We start from the raw sequence: 27,373 nt of genomic DNA, 5'->3' as shown, positions 1-27,373 counted from the left end.
CCGCGCCCCCCCGTGTCCGGGCACGCGCAGCGCGCCCCCTCGGTGCGCGGGCACAGCAGCCAGGCTGCCGGAGAGCTGATCTCGGGGATTCGGGTGCGGAGCCCTTGGCCTGGAGGCGATATGGGTGGTCCGTGGCCCGGTTCAGTCGCTTGCAGCAGCCCGGGGAACAGGTGAGGCCGCCTGCCCCGGTCTCTCATCCTCTAGCTGCCCATACCTTGCCCCCATCCTAACCCCTCCCAATCCCAGGCTCCTCCACTCCCCAGCCAGTGGCCCCCATCCCTCTCAACCCCATGTTCTCCATCGGCACCCCTGACCCCCGATCCTCCCCTGCTTCTGTTCTCTCCTCTACCTCCTCCCTAAATCCCGCATCCCTATCATCCTCCCGCCCATGGTTCCTCTATTTCCACAGCCCATCCTGCATGCTCATCAAAATACCCCTATTGAGGGCCCCCAGCCCCATCCCGGGATTGCACATTGCCAGTCCCCCCTCCCCTGCAGTGCAGCTCCATCCCCCTTCCATCATAGCATCTCATAGCCAGGCTCCCTCCCCCACTCTCTGCAGCCCCCCCACCCAATGGAGGCCTTTATCCTATCCTCCCCCATTCCAGTGCAACTCCATCCCCCAATCCGTTCCAAGCCCTCATAGCCCCCAATACTGCAGTTCTCAATATTGGTCCATTCCTGCACAATGCCCCGCGCCCAACACCTCTGCAGCCCCAAAAGTACCCCCAGATGCCATTCTCATCCCCGGCATTGCTGCCTCCCCTTGTCTTCTCCCAAATTGCAAGTTGGGCAAGGATGGAGATCTTGGCCTTGGGGATTCACAGTGGGTCCTAGGGTACAGAGGGCGTTTGGGGGTCGGTCCGATTGTCTAGGTGTTCACGGGGGAGGGGCTGCAGGGAATTGACTCAAAGGAGAATTTGGCATTTGGCGCCGAAGGGTTACTGGAGAGGGGGTTATCCCGAAAGGGTTAATGGAATTCGTGGGGTGGGGGCAGCACCGAGGGGGTTAATGTGGGGGGGTTGCTGGCGGAGAAGCTGTGTGAATGAGCGGTCTGTGCCCTGGAGTTGCCATGGAGACGGTGAATGGGGGGATTGTGTGAACTCAGCTGCGGACTATCCCCCCCCATACACACACCCACCCACTCCCTCCTGCCCCACCTCCCTACTCCTACCCCTTCCTTCCCCTTCCCCTCCTCCCCCGACCCGGGTGCATTCTGGGCAGTGTCTGGGATCTTCCCCCCCAATACTTTGCTCCCCATTTCCTCATTTCCTCTGAGCCCCCACCCCTTAAGCCACTTTACCCGCCCTCCCTCCTCTTCCTTTTTCTTCTTTCTGTCTCTCTCTCTCTCTCTCTCTCTCTCTCTCTCTCTCTCTCTCACACACACACACACACACACACACACACACACACACATTCTCATTCCCCTCTCGTGGTGGCTGATTGCCGGGCGTTCCCAATCTCCCTCCCCCACCCCTTCAACCAGTTCTTAAAGGAGCAGGCCTGCAATCTGGGAAGGCGGGAGAAATGGAGGAAAACTAAATGTGCATGTGGCGTGCATGTGGCGTGCGTGTGCATGTGTGTGCGTGTGTGTGCGGGAGCATGCGGGAGTATCTGTGTGTGCCTGTGTCTATGTGTTGACTGTGTAACTGTGTCAGAAGGCCTGTGTGTCTGAGTGTGTTGCTATTTCTGTTTCTGTCTCCACCTATGTGTCACCATTATGCTGCATGTGTCTGGATATTTACCTATGCGGGTATGTGTGATTATATTTCAGTAAGTCTCTGTGTGTGTCTCTGAATGTATCACTCTGTGAGGCTCTGGCTGTGTGAGGCGCTCTGTCTCAGAATGTGGGACTATATGAGGGGATCTCTGTGGGTTTGGAATGTATGTCTCTGTGAGTGAATATCGCAGTGTCTGTGATCCTGGCTTGGTCTCTCTCATTCCCTCTTTGAGTCTTTGTGAGTTTATTTCTATGAGTCTCTGAATATGTGTTCCCCACGCTCCGTTGTTTATTTTATAATACACCGGAAGAGCATCCACAATGCCTAGGGTGCTAGGCAGAACTCTTTCTACCTCACTTCTGGAATTCGGTGTGAATTAAGAGAGAGCCAACTGAAAGGACCAAGGCTTAAGGATTTGGGAGCAGTGAGGGCTGAGGAGAAATGTACAGAAGGGGCGCAGGAGGGTCCAGGGACTCCGGTGAATGGCTGTCCTGCCCTCTGCCCTGCCTGAGGGTGAGGGAGTCTCTCTGTGGGACTCTGCCGATTCGCTGCTTTCTGTTCTTGTGTCTTAGTGTCCCGGAGTGAGGTTGACAATCCCACCCTGTCCTGAAGTGGAGGTCCCTGTGTGGGCTTACCAGGTCCCAAGGGGCTACACAGCTCCGTTCAAGCAGCATGCCCGGGGACCTGAGCTCCATCTTTGTTTCTCCCCACCCCCTGGCTGTCACACGCTACTCTGGCTCCAGCCGACCCTGATAAACCTCTTTGGCTGTGGGGTTGAAGTTGGGCACCGGGAACTTGCAGTGGCAACAACTGTCACTGTCAAACCCCTTGGATTTTCCAGCCATGGCCAGGCACATAGAATGGTTCTGATTGGCAGTGGATCATCTGTGAGTCCCTGGGCCCCTGGCCATGTGAAACCTCTCCTGCCTATAAGAGAATAGCCCAAGCCCAGCGGGGCCCCCAAAGACCAACTCTGTCGCCCTCCCAGACCATCTTGGATGACACATACTTCCCTCTTTCCACAGGCCTGTCTGGCCCTGAGGGAGTCCCCTTTCTGAAGCTGTGGTGCTTGGACGACCTGCTCTCTACGTTGCTGGGCACCTGTAGGTGTCCCTCGAGAGCTCAGTTTTGAGGTTCAAGTCAGTGTGGCCATGAAGGGGCTGCCTATTGGGCTGATGCTGTGACCCTGGAGTCTGCCTCTCCTGCCAGTCCCCCTGCCCGGAACATGTGGCTGCGGCTTGGCCCGCCCTCGCTGTCCCTGAGCCCCAAGCCCACGGTTGGCAGGAGCCTGTGCCTCACCCTGTGGTTCCTCAGTTTGGCGCTGAGAGCCAGTACCCAGGCCCCAGCACCCACAGTCAACACTCACTTTGGGAAGCTAAGGGGTGCCCGGGTACCACTGCCCAGTGAGATCCTGGGGCCTGTGGACCAATACCTGGGGGTGCCCTACGCAGCTCCCCCGATCGGCGAGAAACGTTTCCTGCCCCCTGAACCACCCCCATCCTGGTCGGGCATCCGGAACGCCACACACTTTCCCCCAGTGTGCCCCCAGAACATCCACACAGCTGTGCCCGAAGTCATGCTGCCAGTCTGGTTCACTGCCAACTTGGATATCGTCGCTACTTACATCCAGGAGCCCAACGAAGACTGTCTCTACCTGAACGTCTATGTGCCGACGGAGGATGGTGAGTGCTGCGGCCAGGCACTGTGCCCTCCCTGCCTCCCGCCTGCCCTGTTGTGTTTGTGGCTTGCATGTGGTTGTGTGCCCTGCAGCATGCATCTGTCTGTCTGTGAAAATGCTTCTAACCATCACTCTGCTTGGCCTCCCACCCCCCTCCCCGTTCTTCCCTCTCCCAGCATTGTCTGAGCTCCCATGTGTGAGTGACACTGTTGCCAGGAGGGGCCTGGCCCGGCCTGAGAGCTGTGATGGGTCTAGGTCCAGTGCTGGATGGGGGTCCCCTGGGGGAGTATGGGTCACGACTGGCAGCTGCCCGCGGGAGGATGCTGGCTCCACCAGGCCCCCCTGTTGCCATTCCACCTGCTTCGAAAGGTGGTAGGTGTGTGTGGCCAAGGACGCTGGGTGTGTGGGGGGCGGGGGGCAAGCCTGGTGGGCAATGCTTAGGTGCCGCCTCTTTCACTAGCTGATGCCTCCTCCCGCGGGGGTCACACTAAGGTAAGTGACAGAAACAAGGAGATGGTGGGACAGGCTCTCTGCCATGTGCCGCCTGCAGAGCAGCTCAGCTCTTGGGGCCTGGGGGGTGGGGGGTGCATGCCCCTGGGCAGAGGCCTCCTGTTATTTTTTAGTTTTTTATTCATTTTACAGTAAAGCGGATTTCCAAGGAATGCGCCCGAAAGCCCAACAAGAAAATTTGTAGGAAAGGAGGTAGGTAGCGAGCCGGCGGGGAGGGAGAGAGAGAGAGAGGGAGGGCTGCCTGCCCACCTGCCCTTGCCCCCAGGACCCAGCCTTCCTCTAAGTAGCCCAGGCTCAGGGGGCAGTGAGCAGGCATAAGCGCCACCTCATCCGAGGGCCCTGGCTGCCTTGCAGGGAGGATTTGGTGGCCTAAGGCAGCCTCAGAGCAGAAGCAGCAACCCCATTTCTTCCAATATTCCCAGCCCCAAATTCCACCCTAAAGTGTGTGCCAAAGGCAGAGCCAGTGGCTCTCTCGGTGACACCTCAGGAGAAACTCTAGGAAGCCAAGATGGAGCCAGAGGCTCCACCCTTTTCCTAGTGGGTGGAGCCAGAAGACCACCCCTTCTGTGTTCTTTCTCCTGGATTGAAAGTCTAGACTCAATTGTCCCACCCTGAAGCTTAGACCAAACACGTGTACACAGGTTTAATAACTCCTGCCATACACACCTCTGCCTCCCACCCCACCACCTCTGGCCAGAGCGTAGCTGATAGACCCAGGCTGCTCTGGTGGCAGAACTTGGGGGTCTCTGGGAACTATGGACTTTAAAGGAGGCACAAGATCCTGAATTTTAAATTGGCCCTCATGCTGAGAGGAGTTTCTCCCCCTGTATAATAATTCTTCCTGTTGGAATATCACTTTATGTTTTCTGTAAAGTGCCTTGGCATTTACCTTGTAGAATCCTCCCTACATCTCTGGAAGCATCTAAGGCAGGAATCAGTATCCCAATTTTACAGATGAGGAAACAGGCCCAGGGGAGTGACTTGTTGCTGCTCAAGGCCCCCGTCGCTGGTCTGTGGCAGAGCTGGGACCAAAACCTGGGTCTCTTGACCCTCAGGACATGTTCTTTCCACTGTAGCACACGGAAGCAACTCCCATCTGCTCATTCCCATCTCCCCAACTCAAAAAAATGGTGAGATGTGGCTGGACTGGGGAGAATTGGAACAGTAACAGCCTAAGGAACAGGTGGAAAAATCACAGCTTGATCCCTACAACCCTCTGGCAAGCTGGGAGTTTGTTTTCCTTTGATGTCCTAGGGCAGGGTTTCTCAGAATGGGGTTGTCAGGATTCCTGGGATGGGGTGCTCCTTACTGAATAAGAATTTCTGGGGGCAGAGCCTGGGAATCTATATGTTGAACATGAGCCCTGAGTGCTCCTAATGCACACCTGAGCATGGAGTAAGACCCGCTGCTCTAGGGATAGTATTTCACCACAGCCCCATATCCCACCCAGGACCTCACACACTATAGGCAATTGATGTTTTTCGTGTAATTCAGAAGCATCATGGTGCTGCAGAAAGAGTACAGGTCTGGGAAGCACAAGGCCTGAGTCCCAGCTCTGCTGCCAACTCACAGCGAGACCTTAGCCAAGTCTTTTCCTTCAAGAACCTCTGTTTCCACATCTGAGGTTGGTAGGGGACAGTTCTGGCCTTAGCATTCCATTAGTCTATAAATGAATTCAGGAAGAAGGTCTCTTAAACCTGCAGGAGCGGCTGGGCACGGTGGCTCACGCCTGTAATCTCAGAACTTTGGGAGGCTGAGGCGGGCGGATCACGAGGTCAGGAGATCAAGACCATCCTGGCTAACACGGCGAAACCCCGTCTCTACTAAAAATACAAAATATTAGCCGGGCGTCGTGGCGGGTGCCTGTAGTCCCAGCTACTTGGGAGGTTGAGGCAGGAGAATGGTGTGAACCCGGGAGGCGGAGCTTGCAGTGAGCCAAGATCGTGCCACTGCACTCCAGCCTGGGCGACAAAGCAAAACTCCGTCTCAAAAAAAAAAAAAGAAAAAGAAAAAGAAAAGAAAAGAAAAGAAACCTGCAGGAGAGGAGATGGCATTCACATTAACCATTTCTTAGGAAGAATGATCTCCCAGTAAGAGCCTTGGGCTGTCCAGTCCAGCCCTGAGAGTGTGGCCAGAGAGCAGACTGGAAGCCCCGGCTCAAACATGCACATTTACCAATTGTGATTGTTGACTGTGGGCAAGGCCATGTGCTAGGTGTTGTTGGGATGTGGAGGGATGTAAGGTAGAGGAAAGATCTAGAAATGACTAAAGGCCTAATCACTGCTCTGAAGAAGCTCTTAGCCTTGTATTAAAACTCAGCTGGTTTGGCCGGGCGCAGTGGCTTATGCCTATAATTCCAGCACTTTGGGAGGCCAAGGTGGGTGGATCACTTGAGTTCAGGAATTCGAGACCAGCCTGGCCAATATGGTGAAACCCCATCCCTACTAAAAATACAGGTGCATGGTGGCACGCACCTGTAGTCCCAGCTCCTCAGGAGGCTGGGGCAGGAGAATCGCTTGAACCCGGGAGGTGGAGGTTGCAGTGAGCTGAGGTGGTGCCATTGCACTCCAGCCTGGGCAACAAGGGTGAAACTCCATCTACAAAAAAAAAAAAAAAAAACAACTCAGCTGGTTTCCCTAAGTCCCATGGGCCAATCAGGAAGTGGGTTCCAGACAGTGCAAGGGAAGGCATTTGGTCATTTTGCTGTTCAAATTAGTTCCCTACCCAGGACCTGGTGGCCATTTGGAAGAGTGACAAATCCCGCCTCTTGAGGGAGACCCATCCCCAGAGGTCGTTAGGGTTGTGGTGTGCAGAGGTCTGGGGGCTGGCCTGGCTGGGATCCCTCAGCGGCACAGGGTCTGGGAATGGTGGTCGGCAGTCAGGCTGGCCTGGGTAAGAGGCATGGCAGCTAGGAGCCGCTCAGCAAGTGCCAGGCTGAAGGAGCAGAGGCATCTGTGTGAAGGAGGCTGGGACAATGCAGCAACCCAGGGACACTCTCAGAGGGGTTCACAAGGGATGTATCTTCTAAGTCAGGGATGATGGGAAATGAAGGGTTTCCTGGGGAAGACCTGCCCCATCTCCCCAACACCCCACCCCATCAAGTTGGAAGGAATTCGTGTCGGGATAAGTGACTCCTTTCCGTTTGGTAGGCTGTCCACAGTGTGAGGGATGATACCCATGTCCCATTAGGTTTCTGAGGACAGCAGTGGCAGGTGTTGAGCTAATGTATTAAGACGGTAGGTGCCACCGGAAGTTCAGGGAGCCAGAGGCAATTTCTCCCCTAGAGCTGTGCTCTTGTCCTAGTTGAAAAGCCATTTTGTAGGATGAGGGCAGTTCCTGTTTTGATGAATGGCTGTAAGGAAATCTAGTCATCAGAGTCCAGACCGGCTGGGAAAGAGGGCTCTTTGCTCCTTCCAGGCTGAGGGTATCTGATGTCATAGATGCAAGAGAGCAAGCCCTGGGGTGGCAGCACAGCCCCCTCTGTTTCCACACACTGACCAGCATCCAGACAGCCGGTCCTCTCCCTCCTTGGCCATCACCAGGATGCGCTTCTAGCCTCCTTAGAACAGGAAGGAGAATTTGTGCCAGCTTAGCCCCAGATCCTAAATGTTTCCCTTCTCACCTCTAGTCTCTTCTTTTTTCTCTACCCTCCTTTCCCCTTCTCTCCCCTCCCCTCCATGCCCCACTGCTTTTCTCATCTAATTCTTCCCTCCCCTCCCCTTTCCCCCACCCCAGAAAGGTGGCATGATGCAGTGGAAAGACCATGGGCTTTGGAGTCAAGCAGACCTGGGTGTGAATCGCACCTCTAGCACTTCCTAGCTGTGTGATCTTGAGCAAGTCACTTTACCCCTCTGAACCTCAGTTTCCCCATCAGTGAAACAGGAATAAAGATAGGACCTATCTCATTGGGGTATAAGGATCAAACAATACGGCAGAAATAGAGTGTCTGGCACATGGTGAATATTCAGTACATGGTTGGAGCTGTGACCATTATTCCTATCTCTTTGTTTCTCTTCTATTTTTTTTTTTTCTCTCTCTCACCATCCCTTTCTCCTCTTCCCCTTTCTTCTCTCCCTCTGTCCCTCTCTGGCTCTGTCTACATCTCAGAGCAATGCTTGCTGCTCTCGACACTGGTTCCTGTGGGCAGGAACCCCATTTGCCATTAACCAGAGCAGGGGCTCCAACAAGGAAGACCAGAGGGAAACTTCATCTCCCATTTTCTCCTGTGGGGATCAGGGTCAGCTGAGGCCCAGCTTGAACCTGCCCACTGGGCCCCAGGAGCTCAGGCCTGGGGTCCCTGTACACATCTCTGCCCTAAGTACCTCGTATCCACAACCTCCACGCTTGCTGGCAATGTCGCCCCTCACCCTTGGTACCTGACCCTGCTCTCCAGCTCAACCTGCCTGTGTACACACGAGCGGCCCCTTCCACCCAGAATGAATCCTTCCCCTGAGTGGGTCTCTGGCTCTGTGCCCTGGCCCACTTGCTGCTACCTCCTTCCTCACTGGAAAGGTAGTTGGTTGAGATGGGCTGTCGGGGACAGGGAGGCGGGGCAGGGCGGCGCAGAGAGGCCAGCACAGCAGGGACCTGCAACACCATCATCCTGGTGAAGGTCTGGGCCTCAGCCCACCCATTCCCTCAGTTCTTGCCATCCCTCCTGCCTGTCCTGGGCCCAGGCCCGGAGCTGGCTTGCTGGGCCACACTGCAGTCATGCTGTTTTTGAATTCTCTCTCTGTTTTGTTCTCTGTTCTGTGCTGTTGTGTCTCCCCGTGTCTGGTCCCCAGGATCCGGCGCTAAGAAACAGGGCGAGGACTTAGCGGATAATGACGGGGATGAAGATGAAGGTATTTGGGGGCTGCAGGGCGCGGCGGCTGGTGCATGGCACAGAGCCCCTCCCCTTCTCGATGGGGAGAAGCCCCGTCTGTCTGTCTGTCTGTCCGTTGGTGTGTTTCTGTTCCTGTACAAGGCCGTTGGGCTGTTCATCTGTCTTTGGCCCCGTTGGCCACTGGGAGTTCCGGGGTGATGGACATGGCTGGCAGGAGCAGGGGACCACAAGCAGAGCCATGGGGAGGACATCCTCCTTGCCTGGGTCTCCCACCCCTTCCCCATCTTCTGTGGTTCAGAGGCACCTGCCCCTACTGAGCAGCAGGGAGAGTGGAGAGAAAGCAGGACCACTGAGGGTGGGGAGAGGACAAAGGCAACGGAACGGCAAGGAGATTACCTGTGTTTCAGTGAAGAGACCCCTGTGTCTCACAGGGAGCCTGGCTTCTGGGAAAGGGACCCCGCAGGACGGCGAACTGGGGAGTGAGGCAGTGACAACCAAAGGGGCTGGAAAAGCAGCACCAGAACCTCCCCAGCCTTATCCTAGAAAAGAGAGAGATGGTCTCGGGGCCAGGGGCTGCAGTAGGTACAAGACAAGGCCAGAAAGAGTGGGCTAAAATGCCAGGCTAAGGCCAGGACACCACAGCCATCAATAAATGGCATGAGATCCTTGGGCAATGATTGGACCAGCCTTCCTCCTTGGAGAAACAAGTTCTGTTTGCTCTGCAGCAGAGAGCATCCCTTCCTCCTCCATGCCCTGGCCCCGCCCCTCTGTCCCGAAGGGGCCAGGCAGCTCAGGGGGGCCCAGTGGTGATGGGTAGGGCTGTGCTGGCATGGCAGAGAGTACTGGTCCAGTTCACAGACTGACAGGCTACAGGCAGAGGTGATCAGGCCTGGAGCCTTCTCTTGACTGCCCCAGCCCTGATGCCGTGCCACCTGGGCTTGGGAGCAGCTGCTTGATGGTCCCTTGTTGAATGGCCTCTGGGGAGGCTCCATCTTCATCTTGGTGCTGACTGGGAGCAGGCTCTGTCATTCTTAGTTCTGCCCCATCCCCAATGCTTCTGGTTAAGTCTGCCCGGGGAGAATGGGGAAATGGGCACATGGCCAAGAAACCATGTCAACAAGGTTCCCCCCACCCTATCTCTGCCATTCACTCCCCTTTCCCCACATCCTTCCTTGTTCTCTCCCTGTGCCACCCCTTATTCCCACACCTCTTGTCTCTGTCTGCACTGGGGGGCCAGCTGCTGCCAATGGCCGTTTTTCCATGTAACTGGTCTAGTCTTGGGGGTTTTAGGGCTCCCCAGCTCCTGCTCTCTAAAGCCATGTCAGGTCCCAGGACTCCTGGGTGCCCAGGGCAGCGACTCACCTGATGTGGCTAAAGGACCAGCCCTTCCTCTTTCTGCTGCCCCCCGCCCCCAGGGCCCAGCCATGGCCCACTGAGGCCTGGCTATATCACATGCCTGGCTGCCTTCAGCTGGGAGACACTTGAAACCAGAGCCTTCAAAAACATCACTGAAGTCCCACTGTCTCAGGCTGATGCTTGAGCTCCAGGTTGAGCAGCCTCATGAGTCCTGCCCTCAGGGATGGCGGTGGTGTCCTGGCACCTGGGATAGCTTTGCTGCCCGCACCCACCCCCCGGGCTGGCGGGGGTTGGGGAGGAAGGGCATCCCACCCAGCCTGTGTCTCACCCCTTCTCCTTGCAGACATCCGGGACAGTGGCGCTAAACCCGTCATGGTCTACATCCATGGAGGCTCTTACATGGAAGGGACAGGCAACATGATTGATGGCAGCGTCCTCGCCAGTTATGGCAATGTCATCGTCATCACCCTCAACTATCGGGTTGGAGTGCTAGGTATGGTTCCCTGTCTGGTGCCTAGAAGGAAGACTGGCTTCTTAAGGAGGGGAGGAAAGAATGCTGGAGAATTTAAAAACAGAGAGCCTTGCTTCTCTAGCTGGTGCTAATAACCACAGTCAAAATGGTGTTATCCTCTGGCCCCTACCCAAATGCTAGGGGCTTCCCCATATCCCCAGGCCCTTTCTTAGAAGGTTTAGATGCCACTGGAAATTCAATTCAAACTTCACACCTTCTCTCAGGTCCCAAGCCAGGTCTCTGCTTCCAGACTTTCACTTGGCTGGGTTTTGTAGGATGCTTCAATTTTCCACTGTCCCGTCTTCACCTCTACCCACCCGCCCCACATCCCTAAACACCCCACACATGTACAGATATTCCTTCCAGTCCACTCCATGGCCACACACCTATTTACCTTCACGTGTTTACACATCCACCCCGCCATGCAGCTGCAGGCAGACGGTGCTTTCTCACTCACCCCCACAAAGTACACACACCTAGCCCCACATTCACATCTCCAGGCCCCTCACACAGAAACACATTCTCCCAGCACTCCAGGTAACTCCACTCACATAGTCTCCAGAACGCACACCCGCACACCCGCACACCCGCACACCCGCACACCCGCACACGCGCACACGCGCACACCCGCACACCCGCCCACGCGCACACCCGCACACGCGCACACGCGCACACCCGCACACCCGCACACGCGCACACGCGCACACCCGCACACCCGCACACCCGCACACCCGCACACGCGCACACCCGCACACCTGCACACCCGCACACATGCACACCCGCACACCCGCACACCCGCACACCCACACGGTCTGTGTACTCCACATCTGCACCCCGCAGATGGCTCTCACCCTCTGCATGTGCACACACATGCTCATGTGCTTCTCCCCGTGTCTCTGGAGCCACATCTACACCCATACCCACGACGCATACACACCCACACCCACACTTTACCCCCGTATTTACAGCCCACACAAAAACCTACACCCTGCACATCCACGTCCACACCCAAACTCCACACATATACACCTTAAACGTATATAAATATTCCTTCCACCCACCCCGCACACATACCTGTACACGCCCGTATCGCCCTGCACACCCCACTTCTACATCCACTTTACACACCCACCTGCTACCACACACACCTGTCCCTATCTCCTCAGAAACACAAACCAACATTCCCCTTCCCTACACACATATACTCTTACCTGTTTGTCCACACTGTCCCACCCTACACATACACAGATACTACACACACACCATATCCACATCTACATACATCCCACATACTGCCCTTATGTCATTCCCCTACACATACACTCCCCCACACACACACATCGTGCATGCATGCATATACATGTGCACACTCTTCCATACACAGCCTGCATATGTACACCCAGCACACACCCACGCACTTCTCCCCTCACCCCACCCCACAAATACATATACATCCGTGTACATGGGGCTGCACCTGTATCCATACATGCACACACACCTCTACCCATGCCCAACCGCATCCCCCCAAGTCCCCCCACACTTCCTTACCCCGTATATGCACACATACACACTCCTTGTACTCTCTCTATGCATGTCCCCTGCACACTCCCACCCATCGCACACATACTCCCATTCATACGCGCTCATTGCCCAAATGCCTCCTCATATGCACCCATACACCTCCCCACCCGCGCATTCTCTGCTGTGCACAAGCTTGTGTCAGTCATTTAGGCTGCCCCTGAACCCTGTACCTTCCTTGGTGACCACCCATGCCTATCTATGGTGAAGGTCTTGAGGTAAATGAGGTGCCTCAGAGAGGGTGACTAAGCACACAGGGCCCTGCTCATGCTTCCCCAAGCCCCGCATCCCTGTAGTGGCATGAAGAAGCCAACTTCTTCCTGGAGAAGAGTTTCAGCGGGAGTATAGGCTCTTGGTCAGGTCTGTAGGCATATGGGTGCTAAACCAGCAGTTAGGCATGGCTTATTCCATGGCTAGTTAGGGGACATGACCGTATTTTATTTCATTTCATTTCATTTTTATTTAATTTTTGAGACAGGGTCTCACTCTTGCCCAGGCCAGTTTTGAACTCCTGAGCTCAAGTGATCATCCTCCCACCTCAAGGGCCTTATTTTAATTTTTTTTTGAGACGGAGTCTCGCTCTGTCACCCAGGCTGGAGTGCTGTGGCCGGATCTCAGCTCACTGCAAGCTCCGCCTCCCGGGTTCACGCCATTCTCCTGCCTCAGCCTCCAGAGTAGCTGGGACTACAGGCGCCCGCCACCTCGCCCGGCTAGTTTTTTGTATTTTTTAGTAGAGACGGGGTTTCACCGTGTTTGCCAGGATGGTTTTGATCTCCTGACCTCGTGATCCGCCCGTCTCGGCCTCCCAAAGTGCTGGGATTACAGGCTTGAGCCACTGCGCCCGGCCGGCCTTATTTTAATTTGCTTTTTCTTTTCTTTTTTTTTTTTTTTCTTTTGAGACAGAATCTTGCTCTGTTGCCCAGGCTGGAGTTCAATGGCACTATCTTGGCTCACTGCAACCTCCACCTCCTGGGTTCGAGTGATTCTCTGACCTCAGCCTCCTGAGTACGTGGGATTACAGGCACCTACCACCATGCCCGGCTAATTTTTGTATTTTTAGTAGAGACAGGGTTTCACCATGTTGGTCAGGCTGGTCTCAAACTCCTGACCTTAGGTGATCTGCCCGCCTCAGCCTCCCAAAGTGCTGGGATTACCGGCATGAGCCACCACACCTGGCTCTTAATTTTCTCTTGACTATATTGCTTTGTCAGTTCCAATCCCAGAGGCCCCGGGGCTGCATTTCACTTCTGGGTGCAGTTGTATGCGCAGAATGGCAATCTTCTCTTGGCTTACAATTAATACTATGTGAGATAGGAAGGTACCTTTTTGGGGTTCAAACTGCAGAAATGATATTCCTTGAAAAAAGCAAAGTCTGTGTCCCCTTCATTGGCACCTGGGACACTGAATATGGAGCATGCAGGCCATTCACGCTGGTCTCCCCAGGGTCTGGTAGGCCTGGGATGTTGGGATGGCATGGTTCTGTCCCTGCCCCTCTGTCTTTCTGCATTACCTCAGACACCATGGTGAGGCTCTTGTAAGCTGTTCTGTCCTGTTGAATCTCATGGTACCGTGAAGGTGGCTGGAAACCCGCACACTAGGGCTGCACACTTTCTTTTTTCATTAATTAATTAATTAATTAATTAATTAATTTTTTTGAGACAGAGTCTCACTCTGTCACCCAGGCTGGAGTGCAGTGGTGCAATCATGGCTCACTGCAGTCTTGACCTCCCAGGCTCAAGTGATCCTCCCACCTCAGCCTCCTGAGCAATTTGGGATTATGGATTACAGGTGTGCGCCAACACACCCAGCTAATTTTTGTATTTTTAGTAGAGACAAGGTCTCACTGTGTTGGCCAGGCTGGTCTGGAACTCCTGACCTCAAGTGATCCGCTTGCCTTGGCCTCCCAAAGTGCTGGGATTACAGGCGTGAGCCACCGCGCCCGGCTGGGCTCCATAGTTTCTAGAGAGGAATGAACGTGCAAATGTAATCACAAACAGATATACAGACACATGTACACGGTAGTTCAAAGCCAAAAGTAATTTTGCTACTTTCTTTTCTTAGAGTGACAGAAAACACTCAACTCAGCTGCTTAAAAAAATATAAACACAATGCTCCATTCTATAAGGTTTACTGGAAAATACAAAGAATATTAAAAATGTGCTTCAGAGCAGCTAGGGATGAAGAAAGAGAGCACGGAAAAGAGGGCGAGAGACAGGAGAAAGCAAAGAAGAGAAGAAAAGGAGAGGACGAGAGAGTCAGGGAGAGGAAGCAGAGAGGAGACAGAAGGAGAGACTTAGGATTTGGAGAGAGGCTCGGCATTTCACGTAGGATGTGAACTCTCCACAGTGTCAGTTGGGAACTGCGGGCCGCACAGAAGGCTGTCGCTGGTGAGCATTCCGTATGATATCCTGATTTGCTGATTACTTCAGAGTCCTTCAGCTGCTGTAATCCTTAAGCTTCTACACCAGAAGTTCTTAACCTTTTGGGGGGTCTTGGACCCTTTTGAGATTCTGATGAAAGCTCTGGACTCTCCCCTGGAACGATGCACACATGCACGCGCACACACACACAGACACACACATGCTTAAGAAAACAATTTTACAGGGCCGGGTGCGGTGGCTCATGCCTGTAATCCCAACACTTTGGAAGGATGAGGTGGGTGGATCACATGAGGTCAGGAGTTCAAGACCAGGCTGGTCAACATGGTGAAACCCTGTCTCTACTAAAAATACAAAAATGAGCTGGGCGCGGTGGCGGGCGCCTGTAGTCCCAGTTACTCAAGAGGCTGAGGCAGGAGAATCGCTTGAACCTGTGAGGCGGAAGTTGCAATGAGCCAAGATCATGCCACTGCACTCCAGCCTGGGCAACAGAGTGAGACTCCATCTCAAAAGAAAAAGAAAGAAAGAAAGAAAAAACAATTTTACAGATCCCTCTTAAGTTCATCCATGAAAATCAGGTTAAGAACTCGCACTTGGCCGGGCGCGGTGGCTCAAGCCTGTAATCCCAGCACTTTGGGAGGCCGAGACGGGCGGATCACGAGGTCAGGAGATCGAGACCATCCTGGCTAACACAATGAAACCCCGTCTCTACTAAAAATACAAAAAAATTAGCTGGGCGAGGTGGCGGGCGCCTGTAGTCCCAGCTACTCGGGAGGCTGAGGCAGGAGAATGGCGTAAACCCGGGAGGCGGAGCTTGCAGTGAGCCGAGATAGCGCCACTGCACTCCAGCCTGGGCGACAGAGCGAGACTCCGTCTCAAAAAAAAAAAAAAAGAACTCGCACTTGACAGCCCCCTGTCATTTGGATAACCAGAACAGCACATCTGGGGGGCAGGAACATTCTTCTTTGGGCTTAAGCAGTTGATGATCAAATATTACTGAAAACTCAGAAGGAGTCCTACACTGAGATTTGCTCAGAAGTTCCTCACCACTTCCTACATACCCTTCAGTTCCTGTTTTGGAACACAAATATAATCAATAAGCCCATATTGGATCCTGGGTACATATAAGATATTTTTGTCTCTTGACACCAGATGTAGAACATGGGTTTGTCCCTGATGCTTGGGAATTTTCCTGTGTAGTGGAGCCTTTGTTGTTTTGTTGCCCAAAGCATCCCAGAACAGGTGGCTTGTTTTGGACCCCAGTCACAGGCATTCATTCACTCTCCTTCCCATCAGCTTTCCTGAGCACTGAACTCATCAGGCGGATCACTCTAAGGTGCTTTTCTTTTTTCTTCTCTTTTCTTTTTCTTTCTTTCTTTCTTTTTTTTTTTTTTTCTTTTTGAGACAGAGTCTCGCTCTGTCACTCAGGCTGGAGTACAATGGCGCGATCTTGGCTCACTGCAACCTCCGCCTCCCGGGTTAAAGCAATTCTCCTGCCTTAGCCTCCCAAGTAGCTGGGACTACAGGCACCTGCCACCACGCCTGGCTAATTTTTGTATTTTTAGTAGAGACGGGGTTTCACCATGTTGGCCAGGCTGGTGTCGAACTCCTGACCTCAGGTGATCTACCTGCCTCGGCCTCCCAAAGTGCTGGGATTATAGGCATGAGCCATCACACCCGGCCTCTAAGGTGCTTTTCTAGATATCTTGGGTGATTCATGCATGTTGAGAATGTCACAGGCTAATCCATGAATCCTCTCCAAGGCAGAGGGGTAGCTATTATTTGAGAAGGCCCCACTGGGCTTGAGGCCAACAAAGAAAGGGACTCCAGCAGGATATACGATGTGGATATCCCTGAGGCTGAGCAAGCAGGAACTTGCCAAGTTTTTACTCCAGGTTCCAGAATTGAATCCTACGTGCTTGCTCAGGTACCCTCCAGGCAAACCGAAAACCCAGTAAACATCAAGTCTTGAGTGACACAAATATCTGGTTTTGTTGCAATCTGCCAGATTCCCCCATCTTCTGTTGACGAGCAGTTTACCACGAACTACAGTATAAACTTGGGCCCAGGGAGACTGGCTCCGATTTATTCTGACAGTTTATGGAGTTGGGTATTTCAGCCTTCATTCTCACACGGTTTCTGTGGATGGCTGAGTTACTGGGAACTAGCAGTGAGTGACCTCTCCCAGAATGCCAGATTTTGTGTGCTTGCGGTTGGTCAGGTTTGCTGTCATCTTCCTGAGCCTGTTAGAGATAGTATTTCTTTTTCTTTCTCTTTTTTTTTTTTTTTTTTTAAGATGGAGATTCATTCTTGTTGCCCAGGCTGGAATGCAATGGCACGATCTCAGCTCACTGCAACCTCCGCCTCCCAGGTTCAAGCGATTCTCCTGCCTCAGCCTCCCTAGTAGCTGGGATTACAGGCATGTGCCACAGGCGTGCCTGGCTAATTTTGTATTTTTAGTAGAGACGGGGTTTCTCCATGTTGGTCAGGCTGGTCTCGAACTCCCGACCTCAGGTGATCCGCCGGCCTCGGCCTCCCAAAGTGCTGGGATTACAGGCATGAGCCATCGCGCCTGGCCTGGAGATGGTATTTCAAGTAGGACTCTTCGTGGAGTAGGGATCATTGACATGGCATCATCCACATGCTTCAGGGCCCCTTATCCAGAGGCTCATAGGATCTGAGGGAGCAGAGAGTGATGGTCAAAGCCTCTATCCAATCACCTGAGGTCAGGAGTTCATGACCAACCTGGCCAACATGGCGAAACCCCATCTCTACTAAAAATACAAAAATTAGCCAGGTGTGGTGGCGTGCACCTGTAATCCCAGTTACTTGCGAGGCTGAGACAGGAGAATCACTTGAACCTGGGAGGCGGAGGTTGCAGTGAGCCAAGATCGTGCCATTGCACTCCAGCCTGGGCGACAAGAGTGAAACTCCTTCTAAAAAAATAAAAAATCCAAAAAAAAAAAAAAAATCCTCCATCCAGCCCTTTCAGGCCTTTGTTCCTAACCCAGGAAATTGATACATGTTGGAGAAGTCTGCTCTATTACATCCAAATGCAGGCTTTGCCTGCTGATCAGGGCAGACATGTTTGACACATTTCAGTAAATGATGCCTTGGGAAAGGCTGAAGCCAAGACCACTATTGCCTAAATGAAAGAAAAGGAAAAGAGAATACAGGGGAAGGAGAGAGGAGGGAGGGTGGACTGAAAGAAGGACAGTGATTTCTGCCAGAGGGTCCCAAGGCTTGGGCAGCTGGGTTGGATCATGGTCAACAGAGTTGGGGTTTTGAGGGATTTTTTTTGTTTGTTTGCTTTTTTAGAGATGGAGTCTCATTCTGTCCCCCAAGCTGGAGCGCAGTGGGGTAATAACAGCTCACTGCAGCCTTGACACCTAGGCTCAAATCATCCTCCAGCCCCAGCCTCCTGAGTGGCTGGGACCACAGGCATGCACCACCACAACTGGCTAATTTATTTTGTTTTAAAAATAAAAGGAGACAGGGTCTTGCTACATTGGTCAGGTTGGTCTCAAACTTCTGACCTCAAGTGATCCTCCCACCTCAGCCTCCTAAAGTGCTGGGATTACAGGCGTGAGCCACCGTGCCCGGCCAAGGTTTTAAGACTCAAAGGAGCAGTTTCAATTTCTGAATGGGCCACGCAAAGGAAAAGCTGGTTTCCTTGTCTGGAAGAGCAAGGGTTCCTTTGTTCATCCTCATGCAGGCTTTCTCTAATTCATTCTCATTTCCTCCTCTGCAACCTGGGGCTAAAGGGGACTTGTGACTAGGGCCCGGGAGAAAGAACTAAGTACTTTACATTCTTAATTGTACCAGAGGTAAATTAATAACACACTTGAAGAGGATGAGATGAGCTCTTTTGCAGAAGCTAGGTACAGAAGGACTTGAGAAAGACAGTGGTGAGGTCTTGTGACTGCTTGAGTCTATTTGAATTCAGCCTCTGCCTATGGACAGCAAGGACCACCAGAGAACTCCCCATGAGCTCTGGGAGCCTTCTCCAACATGGCCTCTCACAAAGTTGATTCCAGGTGCTGTGAATGAGCTTTTAACCAGGGAGTAAAAATACTGATCCAAGTGTGGGTTTCCAATGTGTAGGAGCTCCACAATTACCCACCTCCAAAGACTTCTTCCAAAAGCCTATGGCAGGAGAAGACAGAGCCTTCCAACGGACCCAAGGATTCAGGGAAGAGAGATGAAATAAGGCCGCAGGATCAGTCTAAAATGGAAGCAGAGTAGGGGGGAATATAGGACATCTCTGTGGGATAGCCAGCAGGTGGGCAGGAAGGTAGTCTCCATGGCAACAAGTCTCCACAGCAGCAAATCCCAGCAGGTGGGTGGGAAGGTAGTCTCCATGGTGACATGTCTCCTCAGCAGCAAATTCCAGTGGGGGGGCGGGAAGACCTGTTTCTGTGGTAACGCACTGCGCTACTTCCCTATTTCTCCACCAGATGAAAAAGATGGTCTGATCCAGTGGTTTCTCAACTTTAGCAGGTGTCAGCATCACCTGGAGAGCTTGTTAACACAGATTGCTGGGCCTCACCCCCAGAGTTTCTGATTCGTTAGGCCTCCAAGGGAGGGAAATGAGGACCTGCCCTGAAAATGAGGGGAAGGGGGCCATCGAGGCCCCAGAAAGAAGTGGAGAGGGACTGATTTGAACAGGAAGGGCAAGGAGAGTTTAGGGATTGTTGCCTCTTGGGATCATCTACACTTCCTTTGGAGAGAGAAGAACGGGGAAAGAGGAGTAACTATAGAGCTACAATGTGCTGAGCATGTTCTAGATGATTATATTCGTTTTATCCTTGTTACAACCCTGTGAGGTATTTGTATCCCCATTTTACAGAAGAGGACACTATGGCTCAGAGATTTTAAACTAAGTGCCCAAGGCTACATGGCTGAGATGTGATAGAGCCAGGATTCAAATCAAGGACTGTCTGACTCCAAGGTTTCCATTCTATCTTGCCAGATGTTAGGGTAAGGTCCTCAATAGTAGCTCAGAATGCTGAGTTCTAGACATTTGCAGTTTCTGCAGTTTGTCTCCTACCTGGAGGCATCCACTTCAAATGGTCTGCAGACCCCTCCTTCCAAGCTGGATAACAGGTGGGAGGCAGGGAGCTGACCCCTCCTCTGTTGACGATGCTGGACATTGCAGAAAGGAGCACTGGTTTAAGTTAGCTAGGTGGGAAGAACTACGCTGCGTGCTCATTCTCTATCCCCACCTCCCCTGTTGACCCTGCCTGCCGTCATCACCCAAATCCTCCATCCCTCTGCCTTCATTGTCCTCATGCCCTTTGTCGAATCCAGGTTTCCTGAGTACTGGAGATCAGGCTGCCAAGGGCAACTATGGGCTCCTTGACCAGATCCAGGCCCTCCGCTGGGTGAGCGAGAATATTGCCTTCTTCGGGGGAGACCCCCGCCGGATCACCGTCTTTGGCTCGGGCATTGGTGCATCCTGCGTCAGCCTCCTCACGTTGTCACATCACTCAGAGGGTGAGTAACTCCTGGGGCAAAACATGAACTAGCCAAGTGCTGGCTGCCCAGCGTGCTCCATCCATGTCCCAGGGCATCCAAGGGAATCGGCCAGCTCTCTTCTACCAGCTTGGTATCCCTTTGGCAAGAAGTGGAAGACAAATGTTCCTCTGGGAGAAGTACTTCTCCCAAAGCTGGAGAGGGAAGGAAGAGAATCCCATTTATGTCCCGGGAAAGCAAGATTCTCCTTCTGATGTGGGAGTCTTATCTGGGGGAGTAGGAATAGAACAACTGTCCCCTCAGAGGACAATAGTTTGACAGGGGTTGGGGGAGATCTTTTAGTATGGGAAGGACATGTTACTTCTCAGTAGAGATATAGGGTGGAAATTGGTTTCTAGGTCTAAGAAACACCCATTCTCTGCCTTTCTCTCTGAAGAACAAGTCTGTACAAGAGGGGAAACGTCCTAGAGGGGAAAGTGGATCTGAAATGAGAGTCCCTAACCCGTGAGGTGGGCTCCTTCCATAGGACGATGGTCTATTATCGGACTCCAGACCTCTTCCTGGACTGTGCAAGCTGCCGGGGAGATTTTCATTTTTGGCCTCTCTCCTTGTGGTGGGTCCCTTTGCCAGTGACCCTTCCAAGAGAGCAGAATAGGTCCTTTTTGCTCGGCAGGAAATGTTTTCTCCACCTCTGGACTACAGGGAACATTCTATCTCTAAGAGGCAAAGCTGAGCTTCTCAAGAAGGAAAGATCTTCCTGAAATAGGTGCCCTTTTCTTTTTTTTTTTTTTTTTTTTTTTGAGACGGAGTCTCGCTCTGTCGCCCAGGCTGGAGTGCAGTGGCACGATCTCGGCTCGCTGCAAGCTCTGCTTCTCGGGTTCACGCCATTCTCCTGCCTCAGCCTCCTGAGCAGCTGGGACTACAGGCACCCGCCACCGTGCCCGGCTAATTTTTTGTATTTTTAATAGAGACGGGGTTTCACTGTGGTCTCGATCTCCTGACCTTGTGATCCGCCCGCCTCGGCCTCCCAAAGTGCTGGGATTACAGGCGTGAGCCACCGCGCCCGGCGTAGGTGCCCTTTTCTGAAGTAAGGAAATCTGTGAGCGAGGATGCTTTCTTTCTTTTTTAATTGAACACTAACCCCCTGAGTTAGGGACATTCTCACAGGAAGACTTTCTGTCTCTCAGAAGAAGTTATCTCTCTGAGAGAGAAGAACCACCTTCTTTGACCTAGAAATTCTGTCTTTGCCCCTCCAGGGACTACCCTGGTGAGGGAGGACTCAGGTGGGATCTGCATCTCTAAAGAGAGAGACTGTGTTCCTAGGTGACCATAGTGGGAACAGGAATCTCCCCTTTTTCCCCAAAGGAGGGTGAAATGACAGGCTGCAAGGGTGCCTTGGCCTGAAGAAACGTTCTGTGCCTCCTCCGACTGGGGACTCCTCCCCCTGGAGTGGTGCTATGCTTTGTCTCATAGGGGGCCTGTGTCTCTGGAGGTTTGACTTTTTTTTTTTTTTTTTTTTTTTTGAGACAAGATCTCGCTTTGTCCCCCAGGCTCTGTCTCCCAGTGCAGTGGTGCGATCACAGCTCACTGCAACCTCCGCCTCCCAAGCTCAAGTAATCCTCTTGCCTCAGCCTCCAGAGTAGCTGGGGACTACAGGTGCATGCCACCATGCCCGGCTAATTTTGGGGAGAATTTTTTTTTGTAGAGACAGGTTTTTGCCATGTTGCCCAGGCTGGTCTCGAACTCCTGAGCTCAAGCGATCCGCCTACCTCGGCCTCCCAAAGTGCTGAGATTACAGGCGTGAGCCACTGTGCCTGGCCAAGGTTTGACTTCTTTAAAGACCTGTTCTCTCTGTTTTTCTGTAATTGATGCATGGAGAATAATTTTTGGGAAAATGAGGCTGTCTTTTAAGTAGTAATCTATCATTTCTTTCCCTCTCTTTCCACTCATGCAAACTGGCTTTCTCTTAAAGGAATGGAATTGTGTGCCTAAGGGACAAATTCTCCCTTGGGAATGTTGGGGCCAGGGAGGGAATGATATCCTTTTTTTTTTTTTTTTTTTCCTAGAGGGGGAAAATTATCTTCTTTTTGAGTTTGGGGGACTGGTTCCCTCTCTGCTGGGGGAAAATCTGAATTTGAAGTATCAGTAGCTTCAGATAAAAGGAAAGTCTCTGCCAGGTGCGGTGGCTCATGCCTGTAACCCCAGCACTTTGGGAGGCCAAGACAGGCGGATCACCTGAAGTCGGGAGTTCAAGACCAGCCTGACCAACATGGTGAAACCCTGTCTCTACTAAAAGTACAAAATTAGCCTGGCGTGGTGGCGCATGCCTGTAGTCCCAGCTACTCGGGAGGCTGAGGCAAGAGAAATGCTTGAACCTTGGAGGCAGAGGTTGCGCTGAGCCAAGACCCCGCCATTGCACTCCAGCCTGGTCAACAAGAGTGAAACTCCATCTCTTAAAAAAAAAAAAAAAAGCAAAGTCTCAGTGGAGACCACAGATGGGGAGCACAGGTTCCCTGGAGACTTTCAGACCCCAAGGCCTTTGCCCTTGGGCTCCTTCCCCAAACCCTCAGAATGTGGGGCTCTTGCCTGCCTGCATTTCTCATCTCTCATGAAAAAGACTCCTTTGTGGTGCAAGTGCCAGCTCCCTGGTGGTGCGCTGGCACAGAGCTGGGCCCAGCTGGGCAGGAAGCAAGAGGGGAAGACAAGGAGAGATAAAGAGAGGCGGCATAAGGGGGCTGACGTCTGGGATTCAAGGGGTTAATTCTTCCTGACATTGCCTTAACCCCTAAGTTACCAGTCATTGCACCAGGACAGGGAAGGGATGGAGGAAGCTGTCAAGGAAGGGGTTCAGCAACCCCTCCTTTGGCCCTACGTCATCCCCTGCCAAAAGAGTTGTTCCCCCTTCCTAGCCCATTTAAACCATGGGGCAGCCTCAGTGACAAAGGAATGAGGGGATTTATGGCTATGCATGACACGACAGATCTGACCTAGTGCTACCTGTCTTCTGTAGGACTTTTCCAGAGAGCCATCATCCAGAGTGGCTCTGCTCTGTCCAGCTGGGCTGTGAACTACCAACCAGTGAAGTACACCAGCCTGCTGGCAGACAAAGTGGGCTGTAATGTGCTGGACACCGTGGATATGGTGGACTGTCTTCGGCAAAAGAGTGCCAAGGAGCTGGTAGAGCAGGACATCCAGCCAGCCCGCTATCACGTGGCCTTTGGCCCTGTGATTGATGGTGATGTCATTCCTGATGACCCTGAGATCCTCATGGAGCAGGGCGAGTTCCTCAACTATGATATCATGCTAGGTGTCAATCAGGGCGAGGGTCTCAAGTTTGTGGAAGGGGTGGTGGACCCTGAGGATGGTGTCTCTGGCACTGACTTTGACTATTCTGTCTCCAATTTTGTGGACAATCTGTATGGCTATCCTGAGGGTAAGGACACCCTGCGAGAGACCATCAAGTTCATGTATACAGACTGGGCAGACCGTGACAACCCTGAGACCCGCCGCAAAACACTGGTGGCACTCTTCACTGACCACCAGTGGGTAGAGCCCTCAGTGGTGACAGCCGATCTGCACGCCCGCTACGGCTCACCTACCTACTTCTACGCCTTCTATCATCACTGCCAGAGCCTCATGAAGCCTGCTTGGTCAGATGCAGCTCATGGGGATGAAGTACCCTATGTTTTTGGGGTTCCTATGGTAGGCCCCACTGACCTTTTCCCCTGCAACTTCTCCAAGAATGATGTTATGCTCAGTGCTGTCGTCATGACCTATTGGACCAACTTTGCCAAGACTGGGTAAGGAGAAAATAGGGTTTTTTTCTTCTTTGAGACCCCAGCATGCCCTCCCCTCCGCTCCTCTAGCTAAATCTCTTCCATCATATCCCTTCCTAAGATGTTCCCAAAATCTTGCTTGGTACCCCTTCACTCATCTTCCTACCTCCCTTTCCTGAGTCTTTCATGCCATTTTTCCTTCCTTCAAAAATGTCGTTGAGGCTCAGAACTCAGTTAGCATCGGGACTAGGAAGGAATGAGAGTTACTGGAAGAACTGTGAGATTGAGCCAGGCCCAGTGGCTCACGGCTGTAATCCCAGCACTTTGGGAGGCCAAGGCAGGCAGATCACTTGAGCCCAGGAGTTCAAGACCAGCCACGGCAACATAGAAAGACTCTGTCTCTAAAAGGAAAAGCATTAGCCGGGCATGGTAGTGTGCACCTGTAGTCCCAGGTACTTGGGAGGCTGAGGTGGGAGGATCGCTTGAGCCCCGGAGGTTGAGGCTACACTGAGCTGTGATCATGCCACTGTACTCTAGCCTGGGTGACAGAGCGAGACCTAATCTCAAACACACACACACACACACAAACACACAAACTACGGGATTCAAGGTTTGCTGGTCAGAGGTCACGCGAAATAGGAATGCAGTACTTCAGAAAGAGCCTTCAGGGCCAGGCGCGGAGGCTCACACCTATAATCCCAGAAGTTTGGGAGGCTGAGGCAGGCGGATTGCCTGAGCTCAGGAGTTCGAGACTAGCCTGGCCAACATGGCGAAACCCTGTCTCTACTATAATACAAAAAATTTCCCAGGCGTGGTGGCAGGCGCCTGTAGTCCTGGCTACTTAGGCAAGAGCATTGCTTGAACCCAGGAGGCAGAGGTTGCAGTGAGCCAAGGTTGCACCACTGCACTCCAGCCTGGGTGACTCTGTCTCAAAAAAAAAAAAAAAAAAAAAAAAAAAAGAAAACAAAAGAAAAGAAAGAAAGAGACTTCAGGTTCAGCAATTTCTGCTTGCTTAATGAAAGAAAGAAAGAGCCTTTATTAGGGGGCTCCTGGCAAAACTGGGCAGCTGAAAAGATTGATAAATGCTCAGTAGCATGTGCAAAGAAAAAGCATCTATAGCCTTAATATTAAAGGATGAGTGCCGGGAAGGAGGAGATAGGAGTTCAGGCTCTGGGGAAGAAGCAGGTGTGGGCAGAGCAGGGGGACCCTGAAAAAGATGGAAACGGTAGGAAGTTCTGAACTGGGAAAGAGGTTTGGCTGTCACAGGAAAAATGCTGGGCCTTGTCCTCAACCAGATAGAGTGGTGACCCCAGATTTCCATGTGGTATTTCAGGGATCCCAACAAGCCGGTCCCCCAGGACACCAAGTTCATTCACACCAAGGCCAACCGCTTTGAGGAAGTGGCCTGGTCCAAATACAATCCCCGAGACCAGCTCTACCTTCACATCGGGCTGAAACCAAGGGTCCGAGATCATTACCGGGCCACTAAAGTGGCCTTTTGGAAACATCTGGTGCCCCACCTATACAACCTGCATGACATGTTCCACTACACGTCCACCACCACCAAAGTGCCGCCTCCGGATACCACCCACAGCTCCCACATCACCCGCAGGCCCAATGGCAAGACCTGGAGCACCAAGCGGCCAGCCATCTCACCTGCCTACAGCAACGAGAATGCCCAGGGGTCCTGGAACGGGGACCAGGATGCAGGGCCACTCCTGGTGGAGAACCCTCGTGACTACTCCACTGAATTAAGTGTCACCATCGCCGTGGGGGCCTCCCTCCTGTTCCTTAACGTTCTGGCCTTCGCTGCCCTCTACTACCGTAAGGACAAACGGCGCCAGGAACCCCTGCGGCAGCCTAGCCCTCAGCGGGGAGCTGGGGCCCCGGAATTGGGAGCTGCTCCAGAGGAGGAGCTGGCAGCGTTACAACTGGGCCCCACCCACCACGAGTGTGAGGCCGGTCCCCCCCATGACACGCTGCGCCTCACTGCGTTGCCTGACTACACCCTGACCCTGCGGCGCTCCCCAGATGACATCCCACTCATGACCCCCAACACCATCACTATGATCCCCAACTCCCTGGTAGGGCTGCAGACATTGCACCCCTATAACACCTTTGCTGCAGGGTTCAACAGTACCGGGCTACCCCACTCACACTCCACTACCCGGGTATAGCTCCAGCTCAGAGCACAGCCAATGTCCCGGCTCCCTCCCTCCCAGATCCAGGAACACACGCGCGCACACACACACACACACACACATGCAGACACACACGCACACACATATATGTATACGCACGCACCCACACCCTACAGCAGACCCACCCGCACAAACATAGACAGATGTGGACATGCACCCGCATGTACAAAAACACAAATATGGAAGTAAACCTGAACAAACCCTTTAAATGGGGACGCAGATGAGTCCTTGGGAAACCGAGGACCCATGAAACAGCAGCTGAAGCCAGCTCCCTGAGCCTGACCACAGACACTCCTGGGGGGCCTGAAAGCAACAGCCGGACACCCCCTTGGTGCTCGCCTTCGGCCTCTCTTGGAACTGCACCACCGACCAACTCCAGACTTGGGAGCTCTTCCTCCCCAGGACTTGGTCTTTTTTCTGGGTCTTGTTTTGTTGATTTTTCTTTTTTAATTTTGGAACAAATGCTTTTCCAACCCGTGAGTGCTAAGAGGCTCTGGAAGGGAGGGCTCCAGGCCCGAAGGTCTCTCTGGCTCTAGGACCCCCCAGTGCTCACACAATCAGACCAAGGAACAGGACCCCCAGGAAGGAAACAGATTCAAGCAAGACCATGGGGTGGAAGGAGAAAGGGGCTAGCACTGGATGGGGCTGGAGGGCCGTCGGGGAGAGATCTCCAACGCTCTCTGTGTCCGTGTGGAGGGCTGCAGAGCCTGCAGGGTGACCTGCTTCCCCAGAAGCCAACAGCGTTGGCCTGGCCAGACCAGGGGACCTTAGATTTGGGGAACAAGGTACTACGGAAGCCACATCACTATTGGGCCCCCGGGTCTGATCTGGGTTTTGCCTCTGCCCTTGGGGAAATGCTATCAGAAATTCACCCCATTTTCTTTACAGTCTCTTTTGTGTCTGTCATTTCTCTTTCAAAAAGGCGGTGTTTTTGTTGTTGTTGGCTTTTTTTTTTTTTTAAAGAAAAGTTCTTAAAACACTAACGGAAACCCATGGAGTTTGTCCTTTGTAAAAATTTTAAACACAGTGTCTTGATATAAAAATAAAAAATCCAGTTAGCACTCCCAACCTGCCTCCCTTGCACAGGCCTTGCCCCAACAGACCTCTGAACAGGGTGCCCCTGTGGGCTGGGAATCAGGCAGTCTCCCCCTGCCTCCTGTATCTCTAAGCTGATACGAGTCTGGGCTGCACTGTGCGGGGTTGGGCGGGGGGTTGGCGGCCCCTGCGTGAAGGCCTCTCCAATCTTAATCAGGTTGCTCTTCCCATCCCCCTGCCCCCAGCGCGCTGGGTTCCTGCAGCTGAAGCCTCATCTCAGCACTTCAGGCCTCCTAATGAAATGGCAAAAATACTTCCTTCCTCCTCTG

The 27,373-nt window shown here is 52.9% G+C and overlaps 1 protein-coding gene and 1 long non-coding RNA gene across 5 annotated transcripts in view; one reads left to right on the top strand and one right to left on the bottom strand.

Annotated features, from left to right (window-relative positions):
* Positions 1 to 18: 18 nt before the first annotated feature.
* Positions 19 to 27,077, top strand: LOC105476650 (neuroligin 3). Of its 3 annotated transcripts, XM_011732764.3 has the most exons (7): positions 2,947 to 3,403; positions 4,042 to 4,101; positions 8,694 to 8,753; positions 10,434 to 10,583; positions 19,868 to 20,053; positions 23,043 to 23,832; positions 25,142 to 27,077. In XM_011732764.3, exons 1-7 carry the CDS (start codon positions 2,947 to 2,949, stop codon positions 25,983 to 25,985), a joined length of 2,547 nt encoding a protein of 848 aa, XP_011731066.1. In that variant the 3' UTR covers positions 25,986 to 27,077. The 3 variants fall into 3 exon arrangements, with proteins under 3 accessions (XP_011731068.1, XP_011731066.1, XP_070944418.1); XM_011732766.2 differs by lacking the exons at positions 4,042 to 4,101; positions 8,694 to 8,753 and adding an exon at positions 19 to 170 and having other exon boundaries at positions 2,747 to 3,403; XM_071088317.1 differs by lacking the exon at positions 4,042 to 4,101.
* The window catches only part of LOC139360587 (uncharacterized), a 38,798-nt gene continuing 27,358 nt past the window's right edge, over positions 15,934 to 27,373 (bottom strand). For both annotated transcript variants that reach the window (XR_011618075.1, XR_011618076.1), the window contains one exon: positions 15,934 to 20,226. This is a non-coding gene — a long non-coding RNA (uncharacterized lncRNA). The remainder of the gene's footprint in view (positions 20,227 to 27,373) is intronic.

Source organism: Macaca nemestrina, chromosome X (assembly GCF_043159975.1).
Source record: "Macaca nemestrina isolate mMacNem1 chromosome X, mMacNem.hap1, whole genome shotgun sequence".
NCBI classification, from domain to species: Eukaryota; Metazoa; Chordata; class Mammalia; order Primates; family Cercopithecidae; genus Macaca; species Macaca nemestrina.
Note: the sequence above shows the minus strand (reverse complement) of the source record. Positions and strands in the feature narration are given on the sequence as shown.

Coding starts and splice junctions, on each gene's coding strand:
- LOC105476650 (XM_011732764.3), top strand. CDS start 2,947: ATGTGGCTGCGGCTTGGCCCGCCCTCGCTGTCCCTGAGCCCCAAGCCC. Junction 4,102..8,693: donor GAAAATTTGTAGGAAAGGAG/GTAGGTAGCGAG, acceptor TCTGGTCCCCAG/GATCCGGCGCTAAGAAACAG. Junction 8,754..10,433: donor TGACGGGGATGAAGATGAAG/GTATTTGGGGGC, acceptor TTCTCCTTGCAG/ACATCCGGGACAGTGGCGCT.